The following is a 26120-nucleotide window of genomic DNA, read 5'->3' as shown; positions in this document are numbered from 1 at the left end:
TCGTTGTAGCAACGCCAAAGTAGCCAAAGATTACTCTTGACAACGCTTTGATTTTTTTTTTTTTTAGAAATATGTTTTGTACGTTTTTACCATATACTTTAATTTAATGGAGTTGCTATAGTTTGGCAGTTAATTATTATACTTCATTTATTAGATATCAAGAATATTTTTGTTGTAAACCATCAAAACCAGCTGAATTAATCCAATTCAATCCAATCCAGTACACAGGCAAGGAGCGTAGCGCGCGCGTTTTGTGGTTTCATAAAGCTGAACGCTGAAGCTGACTGAAGTTTCTTTCTTGTCGTAATCTGCAAGTGTTCGCATCTGCATTGCACTCCTGTAATGGCCGATTTCAATGAATGTAGGGCTATTCTTCGTAACGACCTGTCGTTGGCGCGTCGTGCGTTAAAAATGTTGACCGAGATCGAACAGGTATGCCGGCATTCGCGCTTTGCTTGCCGTCTCTTTTACCTCTTTTGTCTTGTCGGCGCAGGTGCTGGACAAGACAAGTGTGATTGAGTCACGTTCTGCTACTGACTGCCTACGGCCTCACGAGCTTGGTGAGTGGTCTTGGCTGGCAGCGTTTAAACCCAGCTTTAAACGGCTTCAGAGGCTAAGTGCGGGTCCGCTGTTTTTAGGCGCAGTGTTAAGATTTAAAAAAAAAAAAAAAGTTTCATGTACAGAATCTTCCCAACGTGCCTACTGCCGTATTTCGGACTGGACTGTTTTGTAGCGAAATCTACACTACTGGTTTTGAAGCCGTCGGCGTGGCAGCGTGGCATGAGGAGCTGCCAACTTGGGTCTCTCGTTTCACATGAGACGGTTATGTCAGCCTGCCAGGCCCCTCACGTTACCCCTATAAGCCACTAAGGCACGTTCATACGGCTTGGTTAAAGCGGGTAGCCTACGCTATCGCGTCATACCCCTAAAGGCGGAGCTTAGGTGTCTCCTATATTTAGATGCAATAAACACCGTTTAGTTCAGTTAAGTCGTTTAGTCGTGTCCGACTCTTCGTGACCCTATGGACCATATCACGCCACGCTTTCCGGTCTCTCACTATCTTCTTAACATCACATAACTTCATCTGCAGCGCCTCGAGGATGCCATCTAACCACCGCGTTCGCTGCCTACCCCTTCTCCGGTGACCCTCAACCTTTCCCAACATCAAATCTTTCTCCAACGACTCCTCTCTTCTCATCAGATGACCAAAGTAGCTGAGCTTTAACTTTAGAATTTGACCCTGCAATGAGCAGTCGTAGTTTATGGTCGACAATATCGACTGATTTGATCTTCTGGCAGTCCAAGGAACTCTCAAGAGTCTCCGCCAGCACCACAAATAAACACCGTTACCACCGCCTAAAACGCCAGTGAAATTTGATGCGTTCAACGGGACGCTGGTTGTGTTCGATGCGATGCTCAGTCGCCCGCAGCCAAAGCTTTCGCACCACACGCGGTTCAGCAGCGTTAAACCCGTGTAATTTTTTTTTTTTTTTTTTTTTGTAGCTATCGTTACCAATCCGTTGTGCCTTCGACCTGGGGCATTTTGCCTGGGCATATGTCATCTTCTTGGTTAAATTTAACGGCGCTCGACTACTGTGCCCAAGGACGCGGGATCGAATCCCGGCCTTAGCGGCCGCTTTTCGATGGGGGCAAGGCGCCCGTGTGCTGTCCGATGTCAGTGCACGTTAAAGAACCCCAGGTGGTCGAAATTTCCAGAGTCCTCTACTATGGCGTCTCTCATAGCTTGAGTCGCTTTGGGACATTAAACCCCACAAACCAAACCAAAAATCTTTTTGTAGCTGCGTGTTTCGTAGCTCTACTCGGGAAAAATTCCCCAGGGCCCATAGAAACAACTGAAAATCTTAAATTTGAACGCGATGTCATTCATCTGGATCTCGGTGCAGGCACAGTCACTATCCCTGAGGCCTTAGGGTTTAGAGACACCAGCAGTCCGGGTGAACAAATCTGAGGTGCAAGTTATCAAAAACCAATTAGAAGATGGGTGGCTGAAAAGCAGAGAAATGGTGTAGGTGTAGAATTAAAAATTAGTAACAAAACTGACGAAATAGGCGAGCAATATATAACAGCATTCATAATATAGGAAAAAAGAATAGAAAAAAAGCCCAGCATGTTGGAAACTGCCACCACCCCATTTAAAAGGGGACGCTCTTATAATTCATCCATTTATCAAGGGAGCTAGTGCGCTAATGGCTCTGCACCCCCTCACAGTGCAGCCCCCCTCCCCTTCCTCCCTTTTCACACCACACTCCTAGCCCAATCCATGAACAATACACTCCCCATGGCAGGGGGAAAAAAGCCTGTCTCCTTCTCTTTCCTGCCTAGCCTTTGCCACATTGCCCAGGGATTTGTTGGTTGCTTCATGTGAAGAAAGCAGTCCAGCGAGCAATATGGCGGAATTCAGGTTTGAAAGGTGAATGTGCAATGCTTTGCTGCCTCTTTAGGTGTGAGGGCGAGAGCTCCTCCCACATTAGAAATATTTGGAGTCTGGCACTCTGTGTCCTTAGAACCAAAACCTTTAGGGCCTATTTTGACAAAGGATGCAGATGCATAACTTTGTCCTGTAAGTCAAACCAAGCTTTTCTGTCCCCGTTGTTGCAAAGAAAATTGCATTAAGCGTACGTTGCATCCAGCTGTACACCTTGATAACATGCTTTTAACTGTGGGTGGTTTGCGTTGTGTCCACTGTGCCTCAAACGGACCTTGAAAATACATGTCAAGGTCACAAAACGCACATGAACAGTGTGTATTCCATCACTCGTCTCCACTACTCAAGAGTCTTGAAACTATAGTTTAACCCTGAAAATACCGGGTATCAAAAAGTGCTCCACCTTTCTTCAACTAGACTATGCGCAAAAGAAGGAAATGTGTTGCTATTATGCCCGACCACTCCCCGTCCCACTCGCATCACTTGGGCGTGCCCAATGAGAGGTCACACCAGAGTCTCACTTTGCGTCAATGAGCTGTTGCGACTGAGAACACGCGATGAAATATCTCTTGCTGTGGTGCTCTGGTAAGCTAGAACATGGGCTCCATTGGGCAGCGTGCTGATTCTTGGGGTTGCGGAAAGACTGAAGCTTCGAAATTAGGAAAGCTTTCGCAAAAAACTTTATTTTATGATTAAAAGGTTTTCAACAGCAAAGTCTCAAGCATCTAGATCCAGATGAGCGTCTAGGTATGGTAGCAGCCACCATAGTCTAGATGAGCCATTTTCCCAGGACTCTGGGCCTTTTTTGCTCACTGCGCATCATCCTTAAAACCCCTCATGTCCAGCCCTTCTCTGGTGACTCTACACAGTCAAACACAGGCCACGTCGCTCCAAGTTACCGGCTGGTTAAGCACATCACTGCACAGGAGGTATGATGCAAGCGCTGGTTCAGTAATTTTTTAATAGGGGGATTGCTACTGTCAGAACATTAGAGCTCCGCTTACCCCTGTAGAGTAGCCACGGCAGTGCTGTCAAAATGACACCATGTCATTCAGCCCTTAACTATTACTTTGGGGCATCACAGATGTTTGGCTGGAAATGGCAACGCATTACACGGGCGATGATGAATTCATAAGGCGCATCACCCTAGAGGCTAGTGTTCAGATTAGACCGCAAGAAAGCCACTTTAAGGTTTGCAAAGAGATGTAGTTGTCAGAACAATCAGTGCCATTTGCAGTGGTTTCAGGATTTGGGTCTGTTACTCCCGTTTACCAGTAGTGAGGTGTGAAGATCTAGCTATCTTTTGCAGGTGGCCCATATCGCAGAGAAACCCACTTCCTCTGTGATGGTTTTTTATTCTGTTTCAAAAATGTATTTTATTTTTATTATGTATTTATGTATTATGTATTTATGTATTTTATTTACTAGAAGCACGGTAGCAAGGTTTACAGAAATGATTGACAACACAGCGTTTATTTCCGAGAAAACATGAGAAATATGTTTGGTTTTTAAAGGCTGGGGTTCATCTTCTACTTCATCACTAGCAAATCCGCTATAGCCTCCAATTTCTTCAGTGTTAACTTGCATAGGGTCGAAGATCATTGATAATTTCTGTGTATTGGCACCATTCGGGTAGCATTTCACATTCATGCGCCATGTTGGACTGAAATTAAAAAAAAAAAAAAAAACGGCGCCGCAAGGAATATGAACAGGGATTCACCCGAGTATTCTAGTACGTGAGGGATGTTTCCTTGCAGCACAAAATGTACTTGAGCTGCAACCTGCTCGTTTTCTTTTAATTTTTTTTTTCTTACCTCAGCTCACATTTTGAGCAGCCTTTCTTTGACCTTCTTGCACTTACGGTTCGAATTTCTTTTTTGAATTTCAGACAATATTCGACGCCAGCTTAATTCCACAACTCGGCTGGTTAATCCACTCGTGAAAACAGCGTCCTCATCTAGCAAGGAGACTGCACTTGTCATCCAGCTGGATAGGGACGAGAAGGGCGACAAAGGCGAAAAGAAAGGCGACAAGTAAGCAAGCTGAGATATTTGGCCTTTGCGGCTGGTGTAGAAGAGGCGTTAGTTTCAGTGCAATGCCGCTGCTGTCAGAGTACAAAGCAAACTTTTATTTTTATATAGGCACAGTTACAAAAGTCCAGGTCATAATGGTGGTGCTGCCAGTACCTGGTAGGCAAAAGCATTGTCATGGGCTAAGCGTGGTACCCTCAATACCAAAGTAGCCTCAAAGAATATTTCATAGAACTTGCAATATATGGGCACCATGAAAGGAATCTTCGCTTTGTCGAACGCTTACAAAAGGAAACCAAAGAATTAGCAGGGAATAAAAATTGATAGAGCTAATCTTACTGGCTTAGAGCGCCAGCAAAAGGTAGTTGGCATTAGCAGCCAAGAGGTCTGGGGTGTGCCATGCCTGCCTTGGCGTTTCATTGATGGCCATCTCGTTCAACCTCATTCTCTAGCTTCTCACTCTTTCCTGCCTCTATATCGAGCAGGCTGCCAGCGCTTTGGTGGGCCGGCTACCTCATGGTTTCATGTGCATGCTGCGGCTATCGTCACAGCAACTGCTTGCCAGGCTCTCTCCCAATCCCCTTTACTACACCGTTCATAGCTTTCCTCCTCTCCAAGTTGACGACTAACATTATTTTACTACTGGTAGTGCAAAAAGTTTGGCTGTTTCTGCTGTAATATGGAATTATTTGTGCGTAACGATGCATGATGTACCCGTGTGTCCTTCTTTGCTTTGTCTTGCTAATCTTTTGCTACCCTTTCATTAAGAACATGCAAAGCCAACTCACCTACAGTGTATGTTACCTGTGAGGTTGTTTCAAATGCAGTTTGTATCTCTAGTGTTATCAGTGTCCAAAAAATAACCCTTCGCAACATTTCAGACTACTCTGAATTCCTATTTGTGAGGGCTTTTCCTCTGCTTTTGCCTGTCTTGCTGTGCTGGATGGAGGCTACCTTAATGTCATTACTGATAGAGTGACACGCTCTGAATGCCCTTCTCTGTAGTTGTGCTCTGTATGTTATCGCCTGCAGCAAGTGTCATTTATCGTAGTACACCCTCGTTTGTTGTGTTACTGAAGCTCGCTGTAATTGCAGGCGTCGAGCGAAACGGAAAGCATGCAAAACAAAGCGCCAAGCCAAGAGTGAGAGAGGAAGAAAGAAGGGGGGAAGACGATTTTTCTGTTAAGGTAACAGTTGTAATATAATTGGCGTGCTATTCGCCATGCTTGCTCACATCCAAGTGTTGGCAGCTGCTTCCAAAGTCCAGTACCGCACACGACAGCGTCCCCTGGCGTCCTGCCAGCATGGTTGATTACAGCGTCATAACATTTGGGGCTGTCACCACTTTGTTCTTGAGTTGCGTGACCTGCTTTCTCAAAGTGCGCTCGCACTTTCTTGTTGTGGAGGGGTGTTGCATGTGTGGTTGGCTTCCCGTATAAGCGCATTGTGGAAGTGCAGCACCCTGTGTGGTAAAAGTTCCCATTATCCTAGCGACTGAAACATGAGTGCACCTTTGCCTCGCAGTTCTGCTGAGGCCGCAGAGTGCCTGGTGCAGGGCATTGCCATGTTCTGCAAAATCGCCACTGCAGAGAAAAGCCACGAGCTGGTGGATCACAACCCCACCGCAGGCATCAACTTGGCCGAGTTGCAAGTAAGGCATGCACACTTTAAACAGTAATTATGAGTGTGCGACAAACACTATAGAACAAAATGCTGGAACTGATTATACTGTGTGCGATAGGAGGTATATAACATGTGACTTTAAAGACCAAGGAGCTCTGGTACTCGTTTCATTTCGACGAGCAGAAAAAAAATTTTTGGATACGCTTAGATTGACTGGTCGAAAGAAAGAGTCGCAGCACCTTTTGTATGTATCTTTATTTATTTATTTTTTTAGGGGTTGGGGGGGGAGGTCATGCTATTGCCCTTGAGAATGCTCATTCTGTTTAATTTTCTTTTGGTTCATTCCACTGGGATGGCTTCTGAGTACAGGGACAATTAACAAGCTGCTCTAACTTCTGCATCCTTGTTCTGAGAAATAGGATCCTATTAAAGCCAGTTCTTACCAAGTTTTTACACCTAAACAGAATTCTCAAAATAAAGATTAAAATTAAATTACACAAAAAATTGGTGCATTATACTTATTTCAACGAGGTTGGGGGGGGAGGAGGGGGGGGGGAGAGATTCTCAGCCGACTCTATTTTAAATTTCTTTTAATGCTTCTTAAGACTGCTTAATTTGAGCACAAGTTCAAATAGTATGTTGTGAAAGCGACTAGCCAAAACGCATGTACTGACTGAGTGTTTCGTTCGCATCACCGTATCAAGCACAACTGACACTAAGGCCTTCCTGCTTCAGGGCTCTTCTGCATACCTGCCAACTCCCCTGACTTCCCTGGGAGACTCCTGATTTTTGACCAAACTTTCTGGTTGTACGACCACTGTTCTATATCTCCCGACAAGTTTCCTCTGCCCGCACAAGTATGGTTCACATAGCTTAAGCAAAGTTGAGTTTTGGTCCAGTTGGCAGGCCATGATTTACCGGGAGGTTTAGCGCGAGACAGACGAGCGCTCGTCCTGTGTCCCTCTCTTATCTTTGTCTGTCTCGCTCTAAGCCTCCCTGTAAATTGTGGTTTCCATAAAACCGGCACCATGAAATCAGCAGCTGCGTCGTAATTGCCAGCATCACAGTGTCTTTGGCCTTTCCAAGAATAAAAACAGGCGGAATGAGTAGGAGAACCTCAACAGATCACAGAGCTGACGAGTTCCTGGACGACATGAGCCCAGCATGCGAGCTCCATTTCGAGCCGCCCGCGTTATGTGCTCAGTATTTAGGCACACATCACGCAAGAAAAAAAATTAGTAATGAGGATAACAAAGAGGAGAGGCTAACAAAATACTGTGACTGGGAAGGCCTCCTTTATCCATTCAATCAGTTGTACGGCTTTGTGAAAAAGCTCGAGGATCTCATCACGAACTGAATGGACGCTTCTGTCAGAGCGAGCTACACTCTGACAGCATAACGGATATGCTAGCTGGCAGCTGTTCAGAGCAGACTTTCCCTCGAAATCGTTTTTGATGGCCACCGCTCCTATCCTCACAGCTGAAATAATAAAGTTTTATGGCGTCACTCGTCGTCATTTAGACGTGAAAGGACTTTGACTTAACAGTTAGCGACAGAGGGCCAAGGAGCTCAAGTTGAGCTGTTGCACATGAGGTGTTGCATAAATCAGTGACTGGATGTTGCATTTCAGTTCTCGGAAATAAAAGCTGTTAGCAGCAGCAGCCCTGTTATCTTATGTTTTCACTTATATTACTGTACGTAAGCATGACACAATTGTAACTGCATGGTGGGTAACAAATGCAGAAAATATTTGACCCATCCATGCAATTCCATTTTGGCTAAGCAAATTCACAAACCTCACTAGCATATCTGCTTTTTTAGCTCGGCTAGGAAGCATGTGCACACTGTTTCCTAATTCGCTACTGCACTACTGGACATACTCTTGATACAAAATTATTTCAGGCAACAGGTACATGAAATAGTATATTTGGCCACCGATCCTCTAATTCAAGATTTTTCTATATCATTTTTTACAATTGCCTGGTGATTCAGAAAATTTTAAAGCCCCTTTCGCGTGAGCAAAATCCATCGGCGACGACTTATTTTAATAAAATATCTCGCGAAATATCATGTGGCCTAAACAACTGTGTTGCTTGCTAAAGAAATGTACACAATCTCAAGTGTTTCAAAATTAAAAACAAATGAGATTGAACAGCTTCAAACTGAAATCAACAGACGCACCAGGAAAACGAAAGCCGCAAGCAAAGCCTCCATTGAAGTTGCCTGTGGCACCACCTCATGGATGCGATGTGGACTGCGTCAAAGGAGCGGCTGAGTAAGCCCACTGCCCCCTTCTAGGGCACTGCACTAGAACTCAGTGCCACTCGTCAACGGACAACACCACCCTTCAATATCTGGAAGGCCAAATTACGCTCCGATCACACCACAAAAACTGTCACAAACCTGTTAGTCGGCCCCCACTTCTCTTGGTTGACAGGCCCACCATTCAGAATCGACCAATAGGAGCACGGCTAGTTGATCAGTTTGTGACAGTTTTTGTGATGTGTTCGGAGCGTAATTCGGCTTCTGCTGCCCATGAAGGGCCATCAGTCTAAACCATGCTTTGAGCTTTTTGTTTTTGCATTTTTTTTAAAGCTTGCAAAAGGACTCATTGTACACTGCTTGAGAGTTTAGACAAACCCACATAGCCCCCCCCCACCCCCCTAACAAAAAATTTTTTTTTAAAAATCCCACGGCTTTTTATCTTACCAGGCTGACAGGTACTGTTTGAATTGATTACCAAGACGTTGAATTAGTTTTGTGGTGTACAAACAAAGGCTGCAAAAATTTGCACTTGTGTAATGGTGCAGCACTGAAGAGAAATTCCGAAAATTTATTTTATTAAAAATGAAATTTGGTAACAGAGTTCTAATGCAGCCCATCATTGCTGTTATGTCTAGAAAATGCAGTGCAGAAAAATGAAATAAAGCGTGCGGCCCTTATCTGAGACTATACAGTACCTGCTTTTCGTCTTGCTCATTTATTATTTTGCACCTAGTTCGGTGTATTTCCATTTTTTTTGGGGCACCTCCATGTCTGTTCAGAGCCTGAGCTTCCCCTTCAGCGCCAGCTGATCGGTCAGGCCTGAAGGGCCGTATTCGCCAATGGTTTCCTGGACCTGGTTGAACCACCTGCGTAGTTACTTTGTATAAATTAAGTTTATTCTCTCTCTCTCTCCATAAAATATTGTTGTGGAAATTTTAAATGTGAGAGAGCCTTGGAGCAATAAGTTTGTAGTGTTGGTAGCGCTTGATGTGTTGATATGCCAGTAAGGCAGGTGAGTACTCGTGTTTGCTCTTGCAGCTTCTAAAACATGTTTTGAAGTTTTCATCAAATTAAGCTAAACCATAAATAAATGACAGGTGTCAATATAGGATGGGAATCAAGAAAGGACCCTTTGTATACTGTAGAGCCTGGATAAGTTCCCGACTCATAAGCTCAAATCCGTAGGCAGTGAAAATGCCCCACTGAGTTTATTTTTCGATAGCACGGTTTTCCAGCTACTACGCTCAGAATTTCAACATATTGTGGTTATGTAATATATTCAACGTGGCCAGATGTTTTGTTGGAGTGGTTTGCAATTGGTTCAGAGAAAGCTACTATTTTTACTTCAGCTCTTGAAAATTATCTGCTTATTGCCATATTTTCATTTTCTTCTGTAGGAGGAGCAAGAGGCTTTGGACCAATTAGTGGACAGCAGTGAAGAAAAAATTTGTGCACTCCAGCACCTCATTAAGCGACTGAAGAGCTCTGCACTGGACTCAGCTGGGAATATCTAGTATCTCTTGTCGTTCTTTCTGAGAAATTTCAACAGACTTCTTTCTTCATGCTGAGTAACATTAAAATTTTTTAAAAGATGTCCGGGAACAATATCTGCATACGAGGACTGCACTAACATGGCTTCACCTTGTGAGGGAGCTGCAGCATGATGTTTACTGCTGTTCTGTGTCCAAGGAGGCAGCTAGTGGAAGTCATCATCATCATCATCATCAGCCTGATTATACCCACTGCAGGGCGAAGGCCTCTCCCATATTTCTCCACTTAACCCGGTTCTGTGCTAGCTGCATCCACTTGACCCCTGCGAACTTCTTAATCTCATCCGCCCACCTAACTTTCTGCCGCCCCCTGATAGGCTTTCCTTCCCTTGGAATCCAGTTTGTTACCCTCAGCAACCATCGGTTATCCTCTCTTCGCACTACATGTCCTGCCCATGTCCATTTCTTCTTCTTAATTTCCACTAGAATGTCGTTAACTTGAGTTATTTCTCTGACCCACTCTGCACGCTTTCTATCTCTTAATGTTACCCCTACCATTTTTCGTTCCATAGCCCTCTGGGTTGTCCTCAACTTAAGTAGAACTCTCTTGGTTAGCCTCCACGTTTCAGCCCCATAGGTGAGTACAGGCAAGATGCAACTGTTGTATACTTTCCTCTTGAGCGATACCGGTAAGCTGCTAGTCATAATCTGCGAGTGCTTGCCAAATGCGCTCCATCCCAATCTTATTCTTCTTGTTATTTCCTTTTCATGGTCCGGATCTGCGGTTACTACCTGTCCTAAGTAGACATATTCGCCTACTACTTCCAGTATTTCGCTACCTAATGTAAACTGCTGTTCCTTCCCGAGGCTGTTGAACATTACCTTAGTCTTCTGCATATTGATTTTCAAGCCTACCTTTCTACTTTTTCTGTCTAGGTCATCAATCATTATTTGCAGTTCATCCCCCGAGTTGCTTAGCAAGGCAATGTCATCAGCAAATCGCAGATTACTGAGGTATTCTCCATCTACCCTTATCCCTAACTGCTCCCATTCCAAGTCTCTGAATACTTCCTCTAAACAAGCTGTGAATAGTACTGGGAAGATTGTGTCTCCTTGCCTAACACCTTTCTTTATGGGAATTTTGTTGCTTTCTTTATGTAGAACTATGGTTGCTGTGCAGCCACTGTATATATCTTCCAGCACTTTCACGTACGGCTCGTCTACCCCCTGATTTCGCAATGCCTGCATCACCGCCAAGGTTTCAACTGAGTCAAATGCTTTTTCGTAATCAATGAATGCTATGTATAAGGGCTGGTTATATTCCGAGCATTTTTCTATCACCTGATTGATGGTATGGATTGATGGCTAGTGGAAGTAGTGTTCAGTTAAGGAAGCAACTAGTGGAACTATTTTTGTACATATAGGCAAGAACATACCTCACTGATCAGGTGTTTCGACATCTGTGGTTATATACTGATAGAGATATATAAAGACATTCACTGCCCTCAGAGAAGCTGGTATTTGGAGTGCAGAAAGTTCATACATGAGGTGCTTAGCAGAACTCTTTTCTCCTCAACGAGCAACAAGGTACGTAGAAGTATTTTTAGGCCACAGACACTTGTTTTCCTGCTTGTTTCATATTGTCACGTCTCGATTGAACGCCAAGGAGGACCCAAAGATAGGACGGGTTTAATAAATAAACCTGGACGAGTCTTGCGCTCCAGCTTCCTTCTCTTCCAGGCTCGCGCTTGTGGGGCCCAGTCATCATCTTTGGCGTCGTCTTCTATGCGGCATTTGCCCCCCTCCTCAGGAAGCATCGTCCCGATGAGCATAAAAGGGAGTACGGGGTCAAGGTCAGTCCGAGTTGTACGGCTTCATGCGTACAACGTGGACGACGTCGGCTTGTTGCTGGCGTCGCTTCGAGGTCGACACCCCGTCTGGCACCACCTCATAAGTGACGTCGGTTAAACGTCGCTGAACAACATATGGCCCGAAATATCGCCGCAATAGTTTTTCGGAGAGTCCACGGCGGCGAATAGGCGTCCAGACCCACACTTTGTCGCCAGGTTCGTACATGACATGTCGGCGTCTATGATTGTAGCGTCGTGCATCATGCTCTTGCTGATTCTTGATCCGCACACGCGCTAGTTGGCGGGCTTCCTCTGCACGCTGAGCGATTTCCTCCGCGTCCTGATCGAGATCGTCGGTGTCGGCATTCGGGAGCAACATTGCATCCAGCATAGTTGTTACTGGTCGCCCGTGAAGGAGGCTGAATGGTGTCATACGAGTGGTGTCTTGGCGTGCCGTATTGTAGGCGAACGTGACGTAGGGAAGAATTTCGTGCCAATTCTTGTGGTTCACGTCAACGTACATGCAAAGCATGTCTGCAATGGTTTTATTGAGGCGTTCCGTCAACCCATTGGTTTGGGGGTGATAGGCTGTAGTTTTACGGTGACTGGTACCACTGAGGCGGAGAACGGTCTCCAAAAGTTCGGCCGTAAATGCAGTTCCTCGGTCAGTTATAATGAGCGCCGGAGCGCCATGCCTCAGGACAATGTTCTCCACGAAGAACCGAGCTGCTTCGGCGGCGGTACCCCTTGGCAGAGCCTTGGTCTCCGCGTAGCGGGTTAGATAATCGGTGGCGACAATTATCCATTTATTTCCGGCTGTCGACGTCGGAAATGGTCCCAGGAGGTCCATGCCGATTTGCTTAAAAGGTGTTGTTGGCACTTGAAGAGGATGGAGTAGGCCAGCTGGTTTTACAGGGGGTGACTTACGGCGCTGGCAGTCTATGCACGTACGTACATAGTGTTTCACTGTCGCAGGCAGTTTTGGCCAGTAGTATCCGTGCTGGACTCTAGCCAACGTGCGGGTGTAGCCTAGGTGACCGGCGGTTGGCTCGTCGTGACACGCTTGCAGAACTTCACTGCGGAGAACAGATGGGACGACGAGTAGATGACTGTTTCCCCCAGGGCGGAAGTTCTTCTTGTAAAGCACGTTGTTGCGAATAAAGAATGAAGAGATTACTCGGGTGAAAATCTTAGGCACAACGGTAGTTCGTTTTTCCAAGAAATCAATAAGAGGGAGCAATTCCTGGTCTTCTCGCGGCTGTTGGGAAAGCGTTGCGTCATCTATGACACCTAAAAATGCAGTGTCTTCATCGGTCATAGTGAAAGGTTCGACCGGCGCTCGCGAAAGGCAGTCAGCATCCGCGTGCTTTTTTCCAGATTTGTAAATAACTGCCATGTCGAATTCTTGTAATCGAAGGCTCCAACGCGCGAGTCTCCCTGAAGGGTCCTTTAGATTCGTCAGCCAACAGAGCGAGTGATGGTCGCTAACGACTTGAAAGGGGCGAGCGTACAAATAAGGGCGGAACTTCATAACCGCCCATACCACTGCAAGGCATTCTTTTTCGGTTGCCGAGTAGTTCGCTTCTGCTTTAGATAGGGTCCTGCTGGCGTAAGCAATTACTTTTTCAACACCACCCTGGCGCTGCACCAGCACAGCACCTAAGCCCACGTTGCTGGCATCCGTATGAAGCAGTGTAGGGGCGTCGTCATCAAAGTGCGCCAGGACAGGTGGTGTCTGTAAACGTCTCCGCAGCTCATTAAACGCTTGTTCCTGTTCTTCACCCCAGTGAAAGACAGCATTGTCACGCGTCAGCGAAGTTAATGGCCAGGCAATTCGTGAGAAACCAGCAATAAACCGGCGGTAATAGGCGCAAAGACCCAGGAAACGCCGCAATGTCTTTTTGTCCGTAGGTGTCGGGAACTTGGCGACTGCGGAGAGCTTTTCAGGATCAGGCCGGACACCTTCTTGGCTAACGACGTGACCTAAGAATTGCAGCTCCTCGTACCCGAAGTGGCACTTCTCGGGTTTTAGTGTGAGGCCCGCAGATCGTATGGCCTGAAATACAGCTAGCAGACGGCGTAGATGTTCTTCAAATGTGGCCGAAAACACAATCACGTCGTCAAGATACACCAGGCATGTTTGCCACTTAAGTCCCGAGAGCACAGTATCCATCAACCTCTGAAATGTTGCTGGTGCTGAGCATAAACCGAACGGAAGGACCTTAAACTCGTACAATCCATCGGGAGTGACGAATGCTGTCTTCTCCCGATCTCTCTCGTCTACTTCTATCTGCCAATATCCACTTTTCAAGTCCATTGATGAGAAGTAACGTGCATTTCGTAGGCGATCAAGGGAATCGTCGATGCGAGGAAGAGGGTACACGTCTTTTTTAGTTACTTGGTTGAGCTTGCGGTAATCTATGCAAAATCGTAAGCTGCCGTCCTTCTTTTTAACAAGTACCACGGGGGAAGCCCAGGGGCTCTGTGACGGCTGGATAATGTCGTCTCTAAGCATTTCGGCCACCTGGCGCTGAATAGCTGCACGTTCTTTCGGAGCTACACGGTAAGGATTTTGTCGAATCGGGCGAATCGAGTCATCCGTGATGATTCGATGTTTTGTCAAAGGCGTTTGGCCGATCCGCGATTCGGAAGCAAAGCAGTCTCGAAATTGATCTATGAGATCCAAAAGACGGTCCCGTTCTGAAGAAGACAAATTTTTACTCACATCGACGATGGTTACGGGCGTCTTGCACATTGATCCTTCCTGTTGCAGTGAGAAGCAGCGTCCAGGTTTATTTATTAAACCCGTCCTATCTTTGGGTCCTCCTTGGCGTTCAATCGAGACGTGACACTGGTGGAGCGCGCTGGGGTATGCATAAGACTCCTTCCGGCAGTCCACAGCGAATCCCAGACATCGACACGCCTGTACATCGCGCTAGCCGCCGCCTTCTAGGCCTAGCCCCGGAGTACAACCATCTGCCAAGCTACTCTTCAAACGACCAAGTCCATCAGGTCTCCAAAGCCATGGCACATCCCAACCCTACGCCGGTGACTCTTCAGAACACCAAGGTGCCAGAGTGCTTTCGCGGGGAAGCGTTTGAAGATGTCGAGGACTGGCTTGACCAGTTTGAGCGAGTGGCCAAGATTAATCAGTGGAGCGAAGATCACAAGCTTTGCAATGTTTATTTTGCCCTTCAGGATAATGCTAGAACGTGGTTTGAAAACCACGAGGCCAGCTTATCCACATGGAACGACTTCCGCCGCCAGCTTGTAGACACCTTTGCGAGAACTGATCGACGCGACAATGCGCTGCGCCTGCTTGAAGTGCGTGTCCAGAAGCCGAATGAGAGCGTGGCTATGTTTGCGGAAGACATGGCTCGCCTTTTTCGCCGTGCCGACCCTGATATGAGTGAGCCAAAGAAGTTACGGCATCTCATGCACGGTGTCAAATTTGAACAGGTGTTTGCCGGCTTAGTACGCAACCCACCTAAAACCGTGAGTGAGTTCATTAAGGACGCTACGGCTATAGAGCGAGCCCTCCAAGATCGGTGCCGCCAGTACAACCGACCAGCCAGCTGTGCCCCGACGACTGCGGCGGCGCTGACTGCAACAGATCAGACCACTCTTCGAGACATGATTAGAGAAATTGTCCTTGAGGAGTTGCAGCGAATTTCGGTTACGAAAGCTCAGTCGTCAGAGGCCCTCGTGCAGGCTGTAAGGAATGAAATTCGGTGCTCCCTAACACCGTCTGCCCAGTGCAACGAGTTTCATCCAGTCGACAACGCGGCAGTCATTTCCGAACCACCATACCGCGTTTCACAACCGGTCAACTACCCGGCCAACATTCCTGCACCTTATCACGAGCCGCAATCTGAGAGCTACGCCGCGGTCCTACGTCGCCCGCCTCCAGACCACGCCTCACCGAGCGCACCAAGCCGTCAGGAGACGCGATTCTTCCAGGGGCCTCAGTGGGCGCCTTCCAGGTGCTCTCAACTACGCCGAACGGACAGGTGGCGCAGTTATGACAGCCGGCCACTCTGTTTCTACTGCGGACAACCTGGCCACGTATATCGGTACTGCCGTTACCGCGAAGAGGGGCAGGCCTTTCCGTCTGCTTCTGCTCGCCGCCGCTTCGACGCTGACACTGCCCAAACCGACGACGGCCTTCCGGTCAGCAGGGAAACCGAATCCCCGGGCTTCCGCCGCCGCTCCTCCCCATCGCCACAGCGTTATTCTCCGCCGATGCGTCGTGGCAATGCTGACGTTGGCGGACGGCGGTCCCCTAGCCCTCACCGGGGAAACTAACAGCCGCAACCTCACGAGGGGAGGTTGCACACAGTCTAAAAGTGTCAAAACCCTCACCACCGCCGCAACAGCCGACAGCCCGTGCTTCTGACGCTGCCGTTAGTATTGACATTGCCGCACTACCGCCGAAAATGCCGCCTACATTACCAACGAAAATGCCGCATCAGATGAGCAGCCCCGACGACGAAGCTGATACCGCTGACCTTGCCGCACTTCCGCCGAAAATGCCGAAAGAGACGAGCAACCCAGATAACGTTGTTAGCGCTGACCTCGCCGTTTCCATTGATGGGCTGGAGGTACAGGCTCTGGTGGATACCGGGGCGGATTTTTCAATTATTAGCCAGAAACTGGCTGACACGCTGCGCAAAGTAAAAACCGAATGGACTGGGCCAGTAATAAGAAGTGCTGGGGGCCAGCTACTGGCACCGACAGGGAAGTGCACTGCTCGGATAGGAATAGGAAACGCGGTGTTTGTTGGCAGCTTCGTTATTCTCCCTGACTGTTGCAAAGATCTCATCTTGGGCATGGACTTTCTGCGTCTTCATGGGGCTGTAATCAGCATTCGTGACAGCGTCGTTGCCTTCACCAACAATCATGAAGACCTTGGTTGTGCGGAAGTACCACTGATGCCTTTACGCGTCGCCAATGAGACAGTGACATTACCTCCGCGATCATGCTCTCTTGTTGAAGTGAAGTGCGACATGGCGCATACCGGCGATGGTATCGCCGAAAGGGCAGTCGCCCTGGTACTAAGCCGAGGTGTTTCTATAGCTCGAGGGCTAGTCAACTTGACCAATGGACAGACCGAAGTGCTGCTGACAAACTTCAGCGACGAGCGTCAGCAAATTCCGAAAGGCACAACTGTGGCCTTTTTCGACAGCATCCCAAAGACCCAGCACCTCCACCAGTGTCACGTCTCGATTGAACGCCAAGGAGGACCCAAAGATAGGACGGGTTTAATAAATAAACCTGGACGAGTCTTGCGCTCCAACTTCCTTCTCTTCCAGGCTCGCGCTTGTGGGGCCCAGTCATCATCTTTGGCGTCGTCTTCTATGCGGCAATATCTTACAGATATGGCATACCTCAGTACAGATACGCAGCACTTGCATATCCGTACTGAGCCTATAGCTGCCTTCACATATGTGAAAGAAATGCACGAACACTTTGCAGCTCTAGTTTTTAGCCTCAGTAGAGCACAATATACTGATATGCTAGTGAGATGATGCCAGCTGTCATCTATGCATTTCAGCCGCTTTTCAGGTGCGGCCGTCCCAGTATGGAAGGGGACAACCAGTTTGAGACTAACATTTGGTTACTGCAAGGCTGGATGTGATTAGGAAACTATAGGTAGAGAACAGGAAATACAGCTGTCGCGCATAATTTCGTTAGTTTTCGATCTGTAGGGACCTGTAGGGACCTGCATGCGTAATATCTAGAGATGTGACCCACAGCTGACTGTTAAGAATGGCAGTTTGCTTCAATTTCCATTTCAGGAACACGGAATAAGGCTCAGATATAATGTCGAATTCCATGTCGCTGATCTGAAGCGCTCCGAATTAGCGGAAGAGCAAGATCTGGAACCGCGCTGTCACTGTCTAATCCAGACTGCACGCTGAAACAACTGTTCAGTTGAGTTTGCTCGGAATCGCCGATTGGAATTCCCCATTACGGCCGCACGGATGCATTGGAGGATTACTTGCAGTTAAGGTTTGAAATGTAGCGCGCTGTGACGAAATTGTGCGGGCTAGCGAGTCCTCGCCTCGCACTACTTCATTGCGCGCCGTCTGACAGCCGCGGATGCGTGTCGGCATCGGCGGTGCGATCCCGTTTTGCGAGAGTGGAGAGATCCATGCTGCTTCTACTGGTGAACTCAAACCCGTTATTGGAACAAGTTTCACGCGAGTTAATCGCGTTAACATGGGCGGCATATGGAGCAGGCAGAACGTCCGGGTTGAAGAAGTGGACTTTGTTGCCAATTATGCGTACAGGTATCCCCCCAAAACTGGTGAGTGGTTTCCTGCGGGCCCTTTAGAAGAAAAAAACAGCTGTGGTCCAATGGCGTCTGACAGGCACGCGTCGGGCATGTCTCACTGTTGTGTCTGTTTTTTTGGCGGTGCACGCTCGGAAAAGACCGCCAGACCTCGATCGACGCTCCGTGCGGATATCGCCGTCCGTCCGACGCTTTACAGAAGCGTCGGTGCTGGTCCTGATACCACGTACAACGCTCAGTTTCGCGTCAACCAGTGCAGTGTTTACATACAGTGCACCCCGCTCAGACCGTTCTTTTGAAGTCTCGGCATTAACTTCACGAAAGGAGAGGGCGTAATGGACATGACACTAATATGAGCGTCCTTTTGGCATTGTAAGCTTGCCTTAGCAACCGAAAACTTGCTGATTGCAGTCGTTGCGAGAGTTTGGTCTCAGGTGCTGACTAAAGCCGCTGCTGTCTTGTGTCATGCAGGCAACTACTTTGCTAGTCACTTCATCATGGGTGGAGAGCGCTTCGATGCCAATCAGCCGGAAGCTTACCTCTTCGGTGAAAACACGGACCTCAACTTTCTCGGTGGCAAGCCGACGCCCGTAAGTGGTGCCAGGCGTCGTCTTCTCTGCCGCTTTACATACAGTACACTGACCTCACGGGACTGCTATCGGCGGGTGTTTTGTTCCTTTTGAAAGTTAGCTCCTAGTAGGAAAAGCGCTGCTGTGTGCAGTTCGTGTGGCTTTTCAGTGAGGTTATACACGTGCAGTTGTAGTGTGCTGAACTTCACGCTGTCTAAATTATGCACTCTGTGACACGACTTGTGTGCCCTTGGTTTTAAGTGTTTCTGAAACTTGAGGCTTGAAGTTGATCGTCTTGATGTCGGTTATTTCTTAATGGTTGGCTTGGCGGTTATTTGTTTAGCATTATGCTGACAATGGAAAGAAACTTAAGCATAATTTGCGTCTTGTGCAAATTTGGAAAGGTAATTTATTTATTTATTTATCACATTACCCACAGCGCCTCTTGGCATAATTGACCATATGAACAACGAAAGCATTGTCAAATAGTTACTTATACTAAACTGCATGGCCAACAGCAGTATAAATACCCCTGCCACACTGGCACTTCTGCGCCTAGGAACTTGATCTGCATTGAGGATTTCAAGCATGATTGAATCATCCGATGCTGCACGGGATTTTTCAGTAATCATTGAAAAATCGTCTTCAGTTTGTATTACTGAATGTTGTGAGTCATCATACCTCTTTTTTTCTTTGCTGACAAAAGCCAGCCATGTGAGAGGACACAGCTGAAACAGTCGCAGCGTTAGCTGATGAACTTAGCAATGCCTCCTTTGAGTGCACCAGAAGTAGAGCAGGGTACTGAGCTTATTTTTGAATAATATTTATTTGTATGAGCAGGTGGAGCACACTGAAAATTTTCTTTCATACATATACATCAATTTACCCAATAAAATTTTGGTTTTTATTTCATGAAGATTTTTTTTCCTTATGTTCAGTAATATCTCTGTCACACGAACACTTTTTATTTTCACTGAACTCGATCTGCATTCAACTCAATACAGATTAAGGTTTCTACACGGCAACTTTCAAATGCAATCGAGCCCAAGCCTGCTTGGCTCGAAGCCACTTCCTCAGTCGCTTTTGAGTTTTCAAGCACATTCGAGAGCGAGCACCATCACACTCAATGTCACCTAACGCACACGAAGGCAACTTCTCAATGGTCATTCGAAATGGCCCTGTAGCACCGGATGCTTCAATCCTTCTTGAAAAGCTCAATGCAGATCTGAGTTCAATGAGGATCATAAATGTTTGTGTGATAGAGGTTTAGGATGGCGGTAACACCCGCTTTCGATTGTGCTTGGGAACCTCAAGTGTAATCAGGAATCGCAACTGAGTCAAGTAGGATTAGGCTCAGTCGTGCTTGAAAGTGGCTGTGTAATGTCCTCCTGATCTCCATTGAATTCGATGAGCTCGACCCAATGAGGATTGAAAGCACCGGGTGACAGAGGTATAATACCGCTGTCACACGGGAACTTCGGATCGTGATCGGTAACGATCGTGACTGAAGTTTCAAGTGCGGTCGAGATGGATTTTGCTACACTTACCCACTCGATTCCAATTGACAAGTTATATCGCAACATGAGAAATGACACTGCGTGCGATGGCTATCAGTTTGTAATATATGTAGAAATACAGGCTTGATTAAAACTTTTTAGAATTGTGTGTTTTTATTGTAAATTGTTTGATTAATCTTTACTTTTAGTTGGTATATTTGATTAATGTCTGGGAACCAGGGTGTCTATGACAGCCTGACCGTGGTGGAAGCAATAGAGTAGGATCGTGGGCGATCACGATTGAATTCGCTGTGTAGCAACACTGGATCCGCATCGAACTCAATTTTGATCGACTTGATCACGATTAAAAGTGCCCGTACGACGGGAGTAAAGCCTTTTGCTCAGTGATTTGAGCTTATTTCAAGCCGTTCTTCTCCTTGTCATCTCTATGCAGTTCCCCTACCCTGCACCTCAGGCCAACGAGCCAACAAGACCACTACGCAGTCTGGTTAACATTCGCAAAGAATCACTACGTTTTGTCAGGTGCGTCATTTACTTCATTCTATTTCTTTTCTTTCTCCTGTCTCTACAGCTGTCTCATATCTCCTCTATGACTCGAGATCATACTTGTTTGGCTTGCGTACACCTCATTTGAGCTACACGTGGGAATATTTATACAAATTTTGGATTGTAGGGCAGGTAGTTTTACGGACTATACTGCAGTTCTGTTTGTCTCTATTTTTCTTTTTTTTTTCCCCCCTTTTTCTCTCTTGCTGACAGAGTTCAAGAAGAGTCCAAGGTAGACGATGAAGTGACAGAGGCAAGCCCTACGTGCCGATACAACATCGAGTTCACCTTTGACACCGACGTTCGATGTGCCATCACCATCCACTATTTCTGCACAGAAGAAATCACCACAAATGGTTTAATGTGGGTGGCTTCTCTTGGAGGTCTGAGAGCATACATTTCATTTGATTATGGTTAGTTTGCTGGAGGAATATTAAGTCATTTTTTTTATCAGGAAGTTACAACCATTACTTAAATTACTAACCAATTGCCGGAGTTGCCGGAGTTAAAAGCTAGTTAGTGGTCAGCAGAATTTCCACTGCATTAGTTGGAAATTTTCTGGCAGGGTATGTATGGTAAGCATATCTCACATAGCAACATTTGAACTGGACCTACACGGACTTTGTAGCCTATTAATCATTCATTCGCTTTCGTTAGTGGCAGCTGCTTCCAGCATATTTTTCTTGTAGTTTATTGCTGACGGGAGGTTTGTTTGCAGTCATTAACTGTGAGGACCTCCCTTCTTTGTGCACAGCTATCCATGTGGCAGGGTCTTTGTCTTCTCATGCTGTATTACTTTTTGTGTACAGTTATAGCCCAAGAAATGCAGAAATGAGTTCAGAGACCTATCACTACAAGCGTGGGGCCAACCAGCAGTTCAGCCAGTCATCCCACATCTTCGATCCAAGTCAATACTGTGACGAAGAGGTGAATGGACTTAACTGTTTTATTTTATTAAGCGCCCTGGTTAGCTGGAACCACACGAAATTCACCATAATTTGTTTATTGTGTTCCACTGTCTGCAGTAACCACCTCATTACAAAGGTACTCAAGGGCACAATTGTAGTTGGTCTAAATCATTGGAGTGGCCGTCATGCTCTAGTGACCAAAAAGCTGCACCTCCGCTTCAAGAGAAACTTGTATAGCTAGGTAGAAAAAGCTTAGAAAACAAAATACAGATACCAGTGTCACCATCCATGTTCGCAAAAAAACTTCAGTGACATCAAGACACTTTTTTCCTCGCTTATCTTTGTTGCTGGGCTACATTCGCTTCCAAATAGCAATCCTCATTCTTGATGTGAATGAAGTGGTGAAAGAAATATATGCTATTTTGAGTCCAATTCTCTCGGTAACAAACATATCTTTTGTTGATGAATAAGCGTAGCCATGGTCAGAAAGAGTGAAATGATCCAGTTTTACTGCTGGTAAAAATTTGTGAAGACAGTTTGGTGTCCAGCATTTTTGTGTATATCCGCATGTCAGAACTCCCCCATCTTTCCTTTAGCTCTTCCCCTTTTGTGCCTATTTAGCATAGTTAACTTGCTAATAAGGTCTTCGCACATCAATATTGGAACCTTCTGCATTGCTTACGGATATGCTGCTCCATGTGTTGTGTAATTAGACAACTGAAGTTTTGCTTTCAGTGCGAGTTTCTTTTTTCTCTTGAGACACCATTTTTTGAATGAGTCCCAAAAGACGAGCGTCGTTAGCATCAAAAGTAGACAACAAGAATGGCCCACTTGAAAACTCTGCAAATCTCATGACTGATTTGTTAGCTGTTGGTATTGATAATGCGAGCAGAATTAATTCTTGGCGCGCTCCTTTTACTGCAAGAATTCAGTTCTGATAGCGGCGATGATGGAAATCGGCCTAAAACATTTCTCTTACTGCTGCTGCCAATTATGTTGCTGCATGCTCGTTTCTTTGTGCCTTTGCTTTTTCTGATACACATTTTGCGCTATAAATCAAGGATAATGTGAAGTTCAGAGCTGATTTGCTGCTCCCTGGCGAGAGCTTTACGAGACTGCTGTGCTGTGATGTTTTGTGTCAACCTCACGAAATGGCGCAACATGTCTAACGAGAAATTCATTGTCTTTGTTTTGTCTTGAATTTTGCATGCGCATATTTCGAAATGCTTTTGTTGCCCTCCATAACCCACACTCTGGAACAGGCTTCTAAAATTTTTGGTTATTGCTTTTCCTACACATTGCCGCTATTGTCTTTTCCCTGAGAGCCCTCCAGTATCCTTACGCTAGACAAGAAGAATTTCAAATTCTCTCTCGGGCAGTTGGCGCGGAGTAATGGTTTGCGCGCTCGGTTGAAGAGCAGAAGGATGGCGGCTCGGTTCCTGGCTATGAACAATTTTATTATTATTGAGTGTTGGTGTGCACACACGCTCTGACGACAGGCTGTTTACGCTACTCTTGGGCCGAGAAATGGTTTCGCATTAAAACTGCAATGTAGTCTCTGACGCATGATAGCTTTAATTCGTTACAATGCCTATAAGCAAACATAGTTTGAGAGTAAGAATGACAACAAATTATGTATAAGGAGTTGCACTGTAATATGAGATTTGTGGAGTAAAATGTTTACTGAATTTCAAGGGGGCGAGAAACAGTTTTCTTTCTTTCTTTTTAAAGCATTAGTGTCTGACTTATGTATAGTAACATGCGTCTGAACTCTTATTTGTGCGTTTGCAGCTCGGCTATAACTTTGAGGAGGAAGTTCTGCCCGTTGTGATCCACTGCCTAGCCGAAGAAGGGGAGGGTATGTTGTATTTTATTCTTGTTTTCCGCTTTTCATTTCTCCATGAGACTTGCTCAGTGCTGTGCTAAGAACAAAAATAAATCTGAAGATTTTTGGCATCTGGTGAAAGTTTTTCTGTTTAGCTAGTTTCACCAGATCTAGTATATGTCTGTTAACAAGGCAAGCAACAGGGAAGAAAAGACCCTTGATTCAGCAACATAGCCATATGTAAGAACGCTTGTGGTGAGCGGTGTGAGCAACTGTTGGCTTTGCAGGCATGAAATTGCACTCTTTTTACACTCTACCCCAAGTAGTATTGGGTTATGTCTGTGCATTTTTGAAGCTTTTCTTCATTAGTACTCAGCGTTTACGCCTGCTGCTTTACACATTTACCATTTTCTACTCTGAGTTTGTCCATGTCAACATTTGTGCATATTTATCTGCATTTTGTTAAGTCTGCATATTTGTCTGCATTTTGTTCAGTCTTTATGAGGAAGGAATGCATCTGTAATAAATTGATATAAATCTCATTTGAGAGTACTGCTTTCTTGTTTTATTAATATGCCATAATGCATATATTTTTCTATGTTTGTTTTGAAGGCTCCTAAGTGGCTTGTTAGATAACCTTTTACAGAAGATAACTTTGTTTCCTATTTTTGTTTAAGATTTCTGGAAGCTGCTGTGATTGGTGGCATAAGTCGCTTGATTACACTTGCACCTCTAAGTAAGGCCTCTTTAGTCACTTAAAAAGTATTAGGAAAGTGTTGTCTACTGTGTTTTCAGTTGATCGCTGTTAATGGCTCTTATATACTCTTCCTCATACTTCCGTACCCCTGGCTGTTTTCTTGTATTCATCTTTCACTCTGTGACATGCGATGCTCAGAGCCGCGACAGTCGCACGTGCTGGTCGCAGTGGTGGAAAAGAACTCCGACAACACGTACACCCTCAAGCCACTCAAGCAGAAGCTGTTTGTCGACGGCCTCTGCTATCTGCTGCAGGAGATCTATGGCATCGAGAACAAAAATGTGGCCCAAACCAAGGTGAGTACCTCTGCTGACACCGTGGCATTACTTGCTTGCTGGAATTCCATTAAAGGCACGGCGTGGACATATTGAAGTTTACCTGCGTTTATTCATTATCGTGTCCAAATGAATCTGCTTTAATTTAGCTTTTATAAGCTGCAAGATGGCAGAAAATGTTAAGCATGTGGCCGTTGTCACAGGCTCTTTTCATGAGCAAACAATGGCAACGGGAAGCCAGTTTTGGGCACAAATATCTGAGGCCTGATCATGCTGCAGTCTACTTCCAGCTGGCAATCATAGTGTTTTTAACTCTCTCTACGATCTTTCTCTGAGCTTTTCTGCAATAAATGTTTTCTTTTAGAGCATGAAAACGTGCTAAAACAGCTGCGAAAAAAAACAACAAAAGCGTCATGTTTTACAGAGAACGAACATTGATAGATGTCTTCAGTGTCTTCCAAAGTTTCATCGTTACCTCATTTACGTTGAAGAACAAAACAAGTCTAAAACTTGTGGGGTTAGAATGGGGGGGGGGGGGGGGAAACTTCGCGAATAAATGGAATTGCTCAAAGCTGGATGTAATATTGGAGACCTTCTGTCATGTTCATTGAAAAGGCGGTACAGCCTGCCTCGGAGATCTATCCAAAAAATATATAACCAGTGTTGGAGACGGCTGCGATTTATTTCTGTATTGTTTCCTGTCTCTGTTATAAAAGCTTCTTTGGTGAACATCCCATGGCTCTCATTACGATGTTGTAACCTTTCATGCATTCCAATTTGAATTTGTCCTCACGCTAGAAGAAATTGTGCAATATAAAACATGGAAAGTGGCAGTTATTTAATGCTTTTGCATTTTTTATTGGCCACTAACAAATTCGAGAAAGTGAGGAGAACGAAAACTTGGGAGAGAAAAAAAACGCCTTTTTCGCTGACAGCAGGATGTTGACGTAATATGATGTGTAAGTTTCAGCTTCAGTTGTATTGAAGGTCATGGGGACATGTAAAGGATTCAATAGGCCACGCAGATCATTGTTAAGGAGGAGGTTGACATGTTGGCTCGTTGCCAACGCTTCAGCCTTTGTCCTTGTGTGACAACTGCGCAGCCACCGACGGGTGACGAGGAGACGGAGGACAGCGGGGCCGAGTGCGTCATCTGCATGTGTGACAGCCGGGACACCCTGATCCTGCCATGCCGCCACCTGTGCCTGTGCTCGTGCTGCGCTGACTCGCTCCGCTACCAGGCCAACAACTGCCCCATCTGCCGCGCCCCGTTCCGCGCGCTGCTGCAGGTGCGCGCCGTGCGTCGCACCCTTTCCTCGGCCGTCGCCGTTCCTCACCTGGGCTCAGGGGACGCGCAGGTCAGCTATTCCTCTGCCTTTCTGTTTCCTTCGCGTGCACTGAATGGTTTGACCAGAGCCAGCCTGGATGGGCAGAAATGCGCGCCTTTAAATATAGACAGCTAAATTTGGGCCCCACTGTGTTGGTGCAATGGCTAGGGTGCCCGGCTACTGCGCCCAAGGATGCGGGATCGAGTCCCGGTCACGGCGGCCACTTTTCGATAGATGCGAAAAGTATAGCACCCATGTGCTGTGCAATGCCAATGCACGTTAAAAAATCCCAGGTGGTCGAAATTTCCGGAGTCTTCCACTACGGTATCTCTTACAGCCTGAGTCGCTTCGGAATGGTAAACCGGACAAACCAACCAACATAATTTTTGGGTTTGT

The 26120-nt window shown here is 46.2% G+C and overlaps 2 protein-coding genes across 4 annotated transcripts in view; both read left to right on the top strand.

Annotated features, from left to right (window-relative positions):
• The first annotated feature begins 206 nt into the window (after positions 1 to 206).
• Positions 207 to 10015, top strand: LOC146189823 (uncharacterized). The gene is made up of 5 exons (XM_084603327.1): positions 207 to 432; positions 494 to 560; positions 4335 to 4479; positions 6001 to 6127; positions 9762 to 10015. The coding sequence occupies exons 1-5, from the start codon at positions 343 to 345 to the stop codon at positions 9876 to 9878; spliced, it is 546 nt and encodes a 181-aa protein (XP_084459453.1). The 5' UTR covers positions 207 to 342; the 3' UTR covers positions 9879 to 10015.
• Positions 10016 to 17616: 7601 nt separating this feature from the next.
• Mrgn1 (Mahogunin ring finger 1) overlaps positions 17617 to 26120 on the top strand; it is a 32169-nt gene continuing 23665 nt past the window's right edge. The window contains exons 1-8 of one of the 3 annotated variants that reach the window (XM_084604580.1): positions 17617 to 18014; positions 18471 to 18589; positions 20519 to 20607; positions 20845 to 20994; positions 21441 to 21558; positions 23331 to 23397; positions 24290 to 24417; positions 25500 to 25754. In XM_084604580.1, the coding sequence (XP_084460706.1) occupies positions 17807 to 18014; positions 18471 to 18589; positions 20519 to 20607; positions 20845 to 20994; positions 21441 to 21558; positions 23331 to 23397; positions 24290 to 24417; positions 25500 to 25754 (1134 nt within the window). In that variant the 5' untranslated portion in view covers positions 17617 to 17806. Of the gene's footprint in view, positions 18015 to 18104; positions 18372 to 18470; positions 18590 to 20518; positions 20608 to 20844; positions 20995 to 21440; positions 21559 to 23330; positions 23398 to 24259; positions 24418 to 25499; positions 25755 to 26120 lie in introns of those variants that run through there. The other 2 variants (XM_084604579.1, XM_084604581.1) reach the window with 2 other exon arrangements.

The sequence above is a fragment of the Amblyomma maculatum genome, chromosome 5, assembly GCF_055883805.1.
Source record: "Amblyomma maculatum isolate TAMU_Amacu chromosome 5, ASM5588380v1, whole genome shotgun sequence".
NCBI lineage: Eukaryota > Metazoa > Arthropoda > Arachnida > Ixodida > Ixodidae > Amblyomma > Amblyomma maculatum.
The sequence above is the reverse complement of the archived record's forward strand: the minus strand, read 5'-3'. Positions and strand labels throughout refer to the sequence as shown.

Bases quoted from the DNA above. Each gene is read 5' to 3' on its own strand.
- LOC146189823 (XM_084603327.1), top strand. From the start codon at position 343: ATGGCCGATTTCAATGAATGTAGGGCTATTCTTCGTAACGACCTGTCG. The intron at 561-4,334 runs GTGAGTGGTCTT...TTTGAATTTCAG, and splicing joins CCTACGGCCTCACGAGCTTG to ACAATATTCGACGCCAGCTT. The intron at 6,128-9,761 runs GTAAGGCATGCA...TTTCTTCTGTAG, and splicing joins TCAACTTGGCCGAGTTGCAA to GAGGAGCAAGAGGCTTTGGA.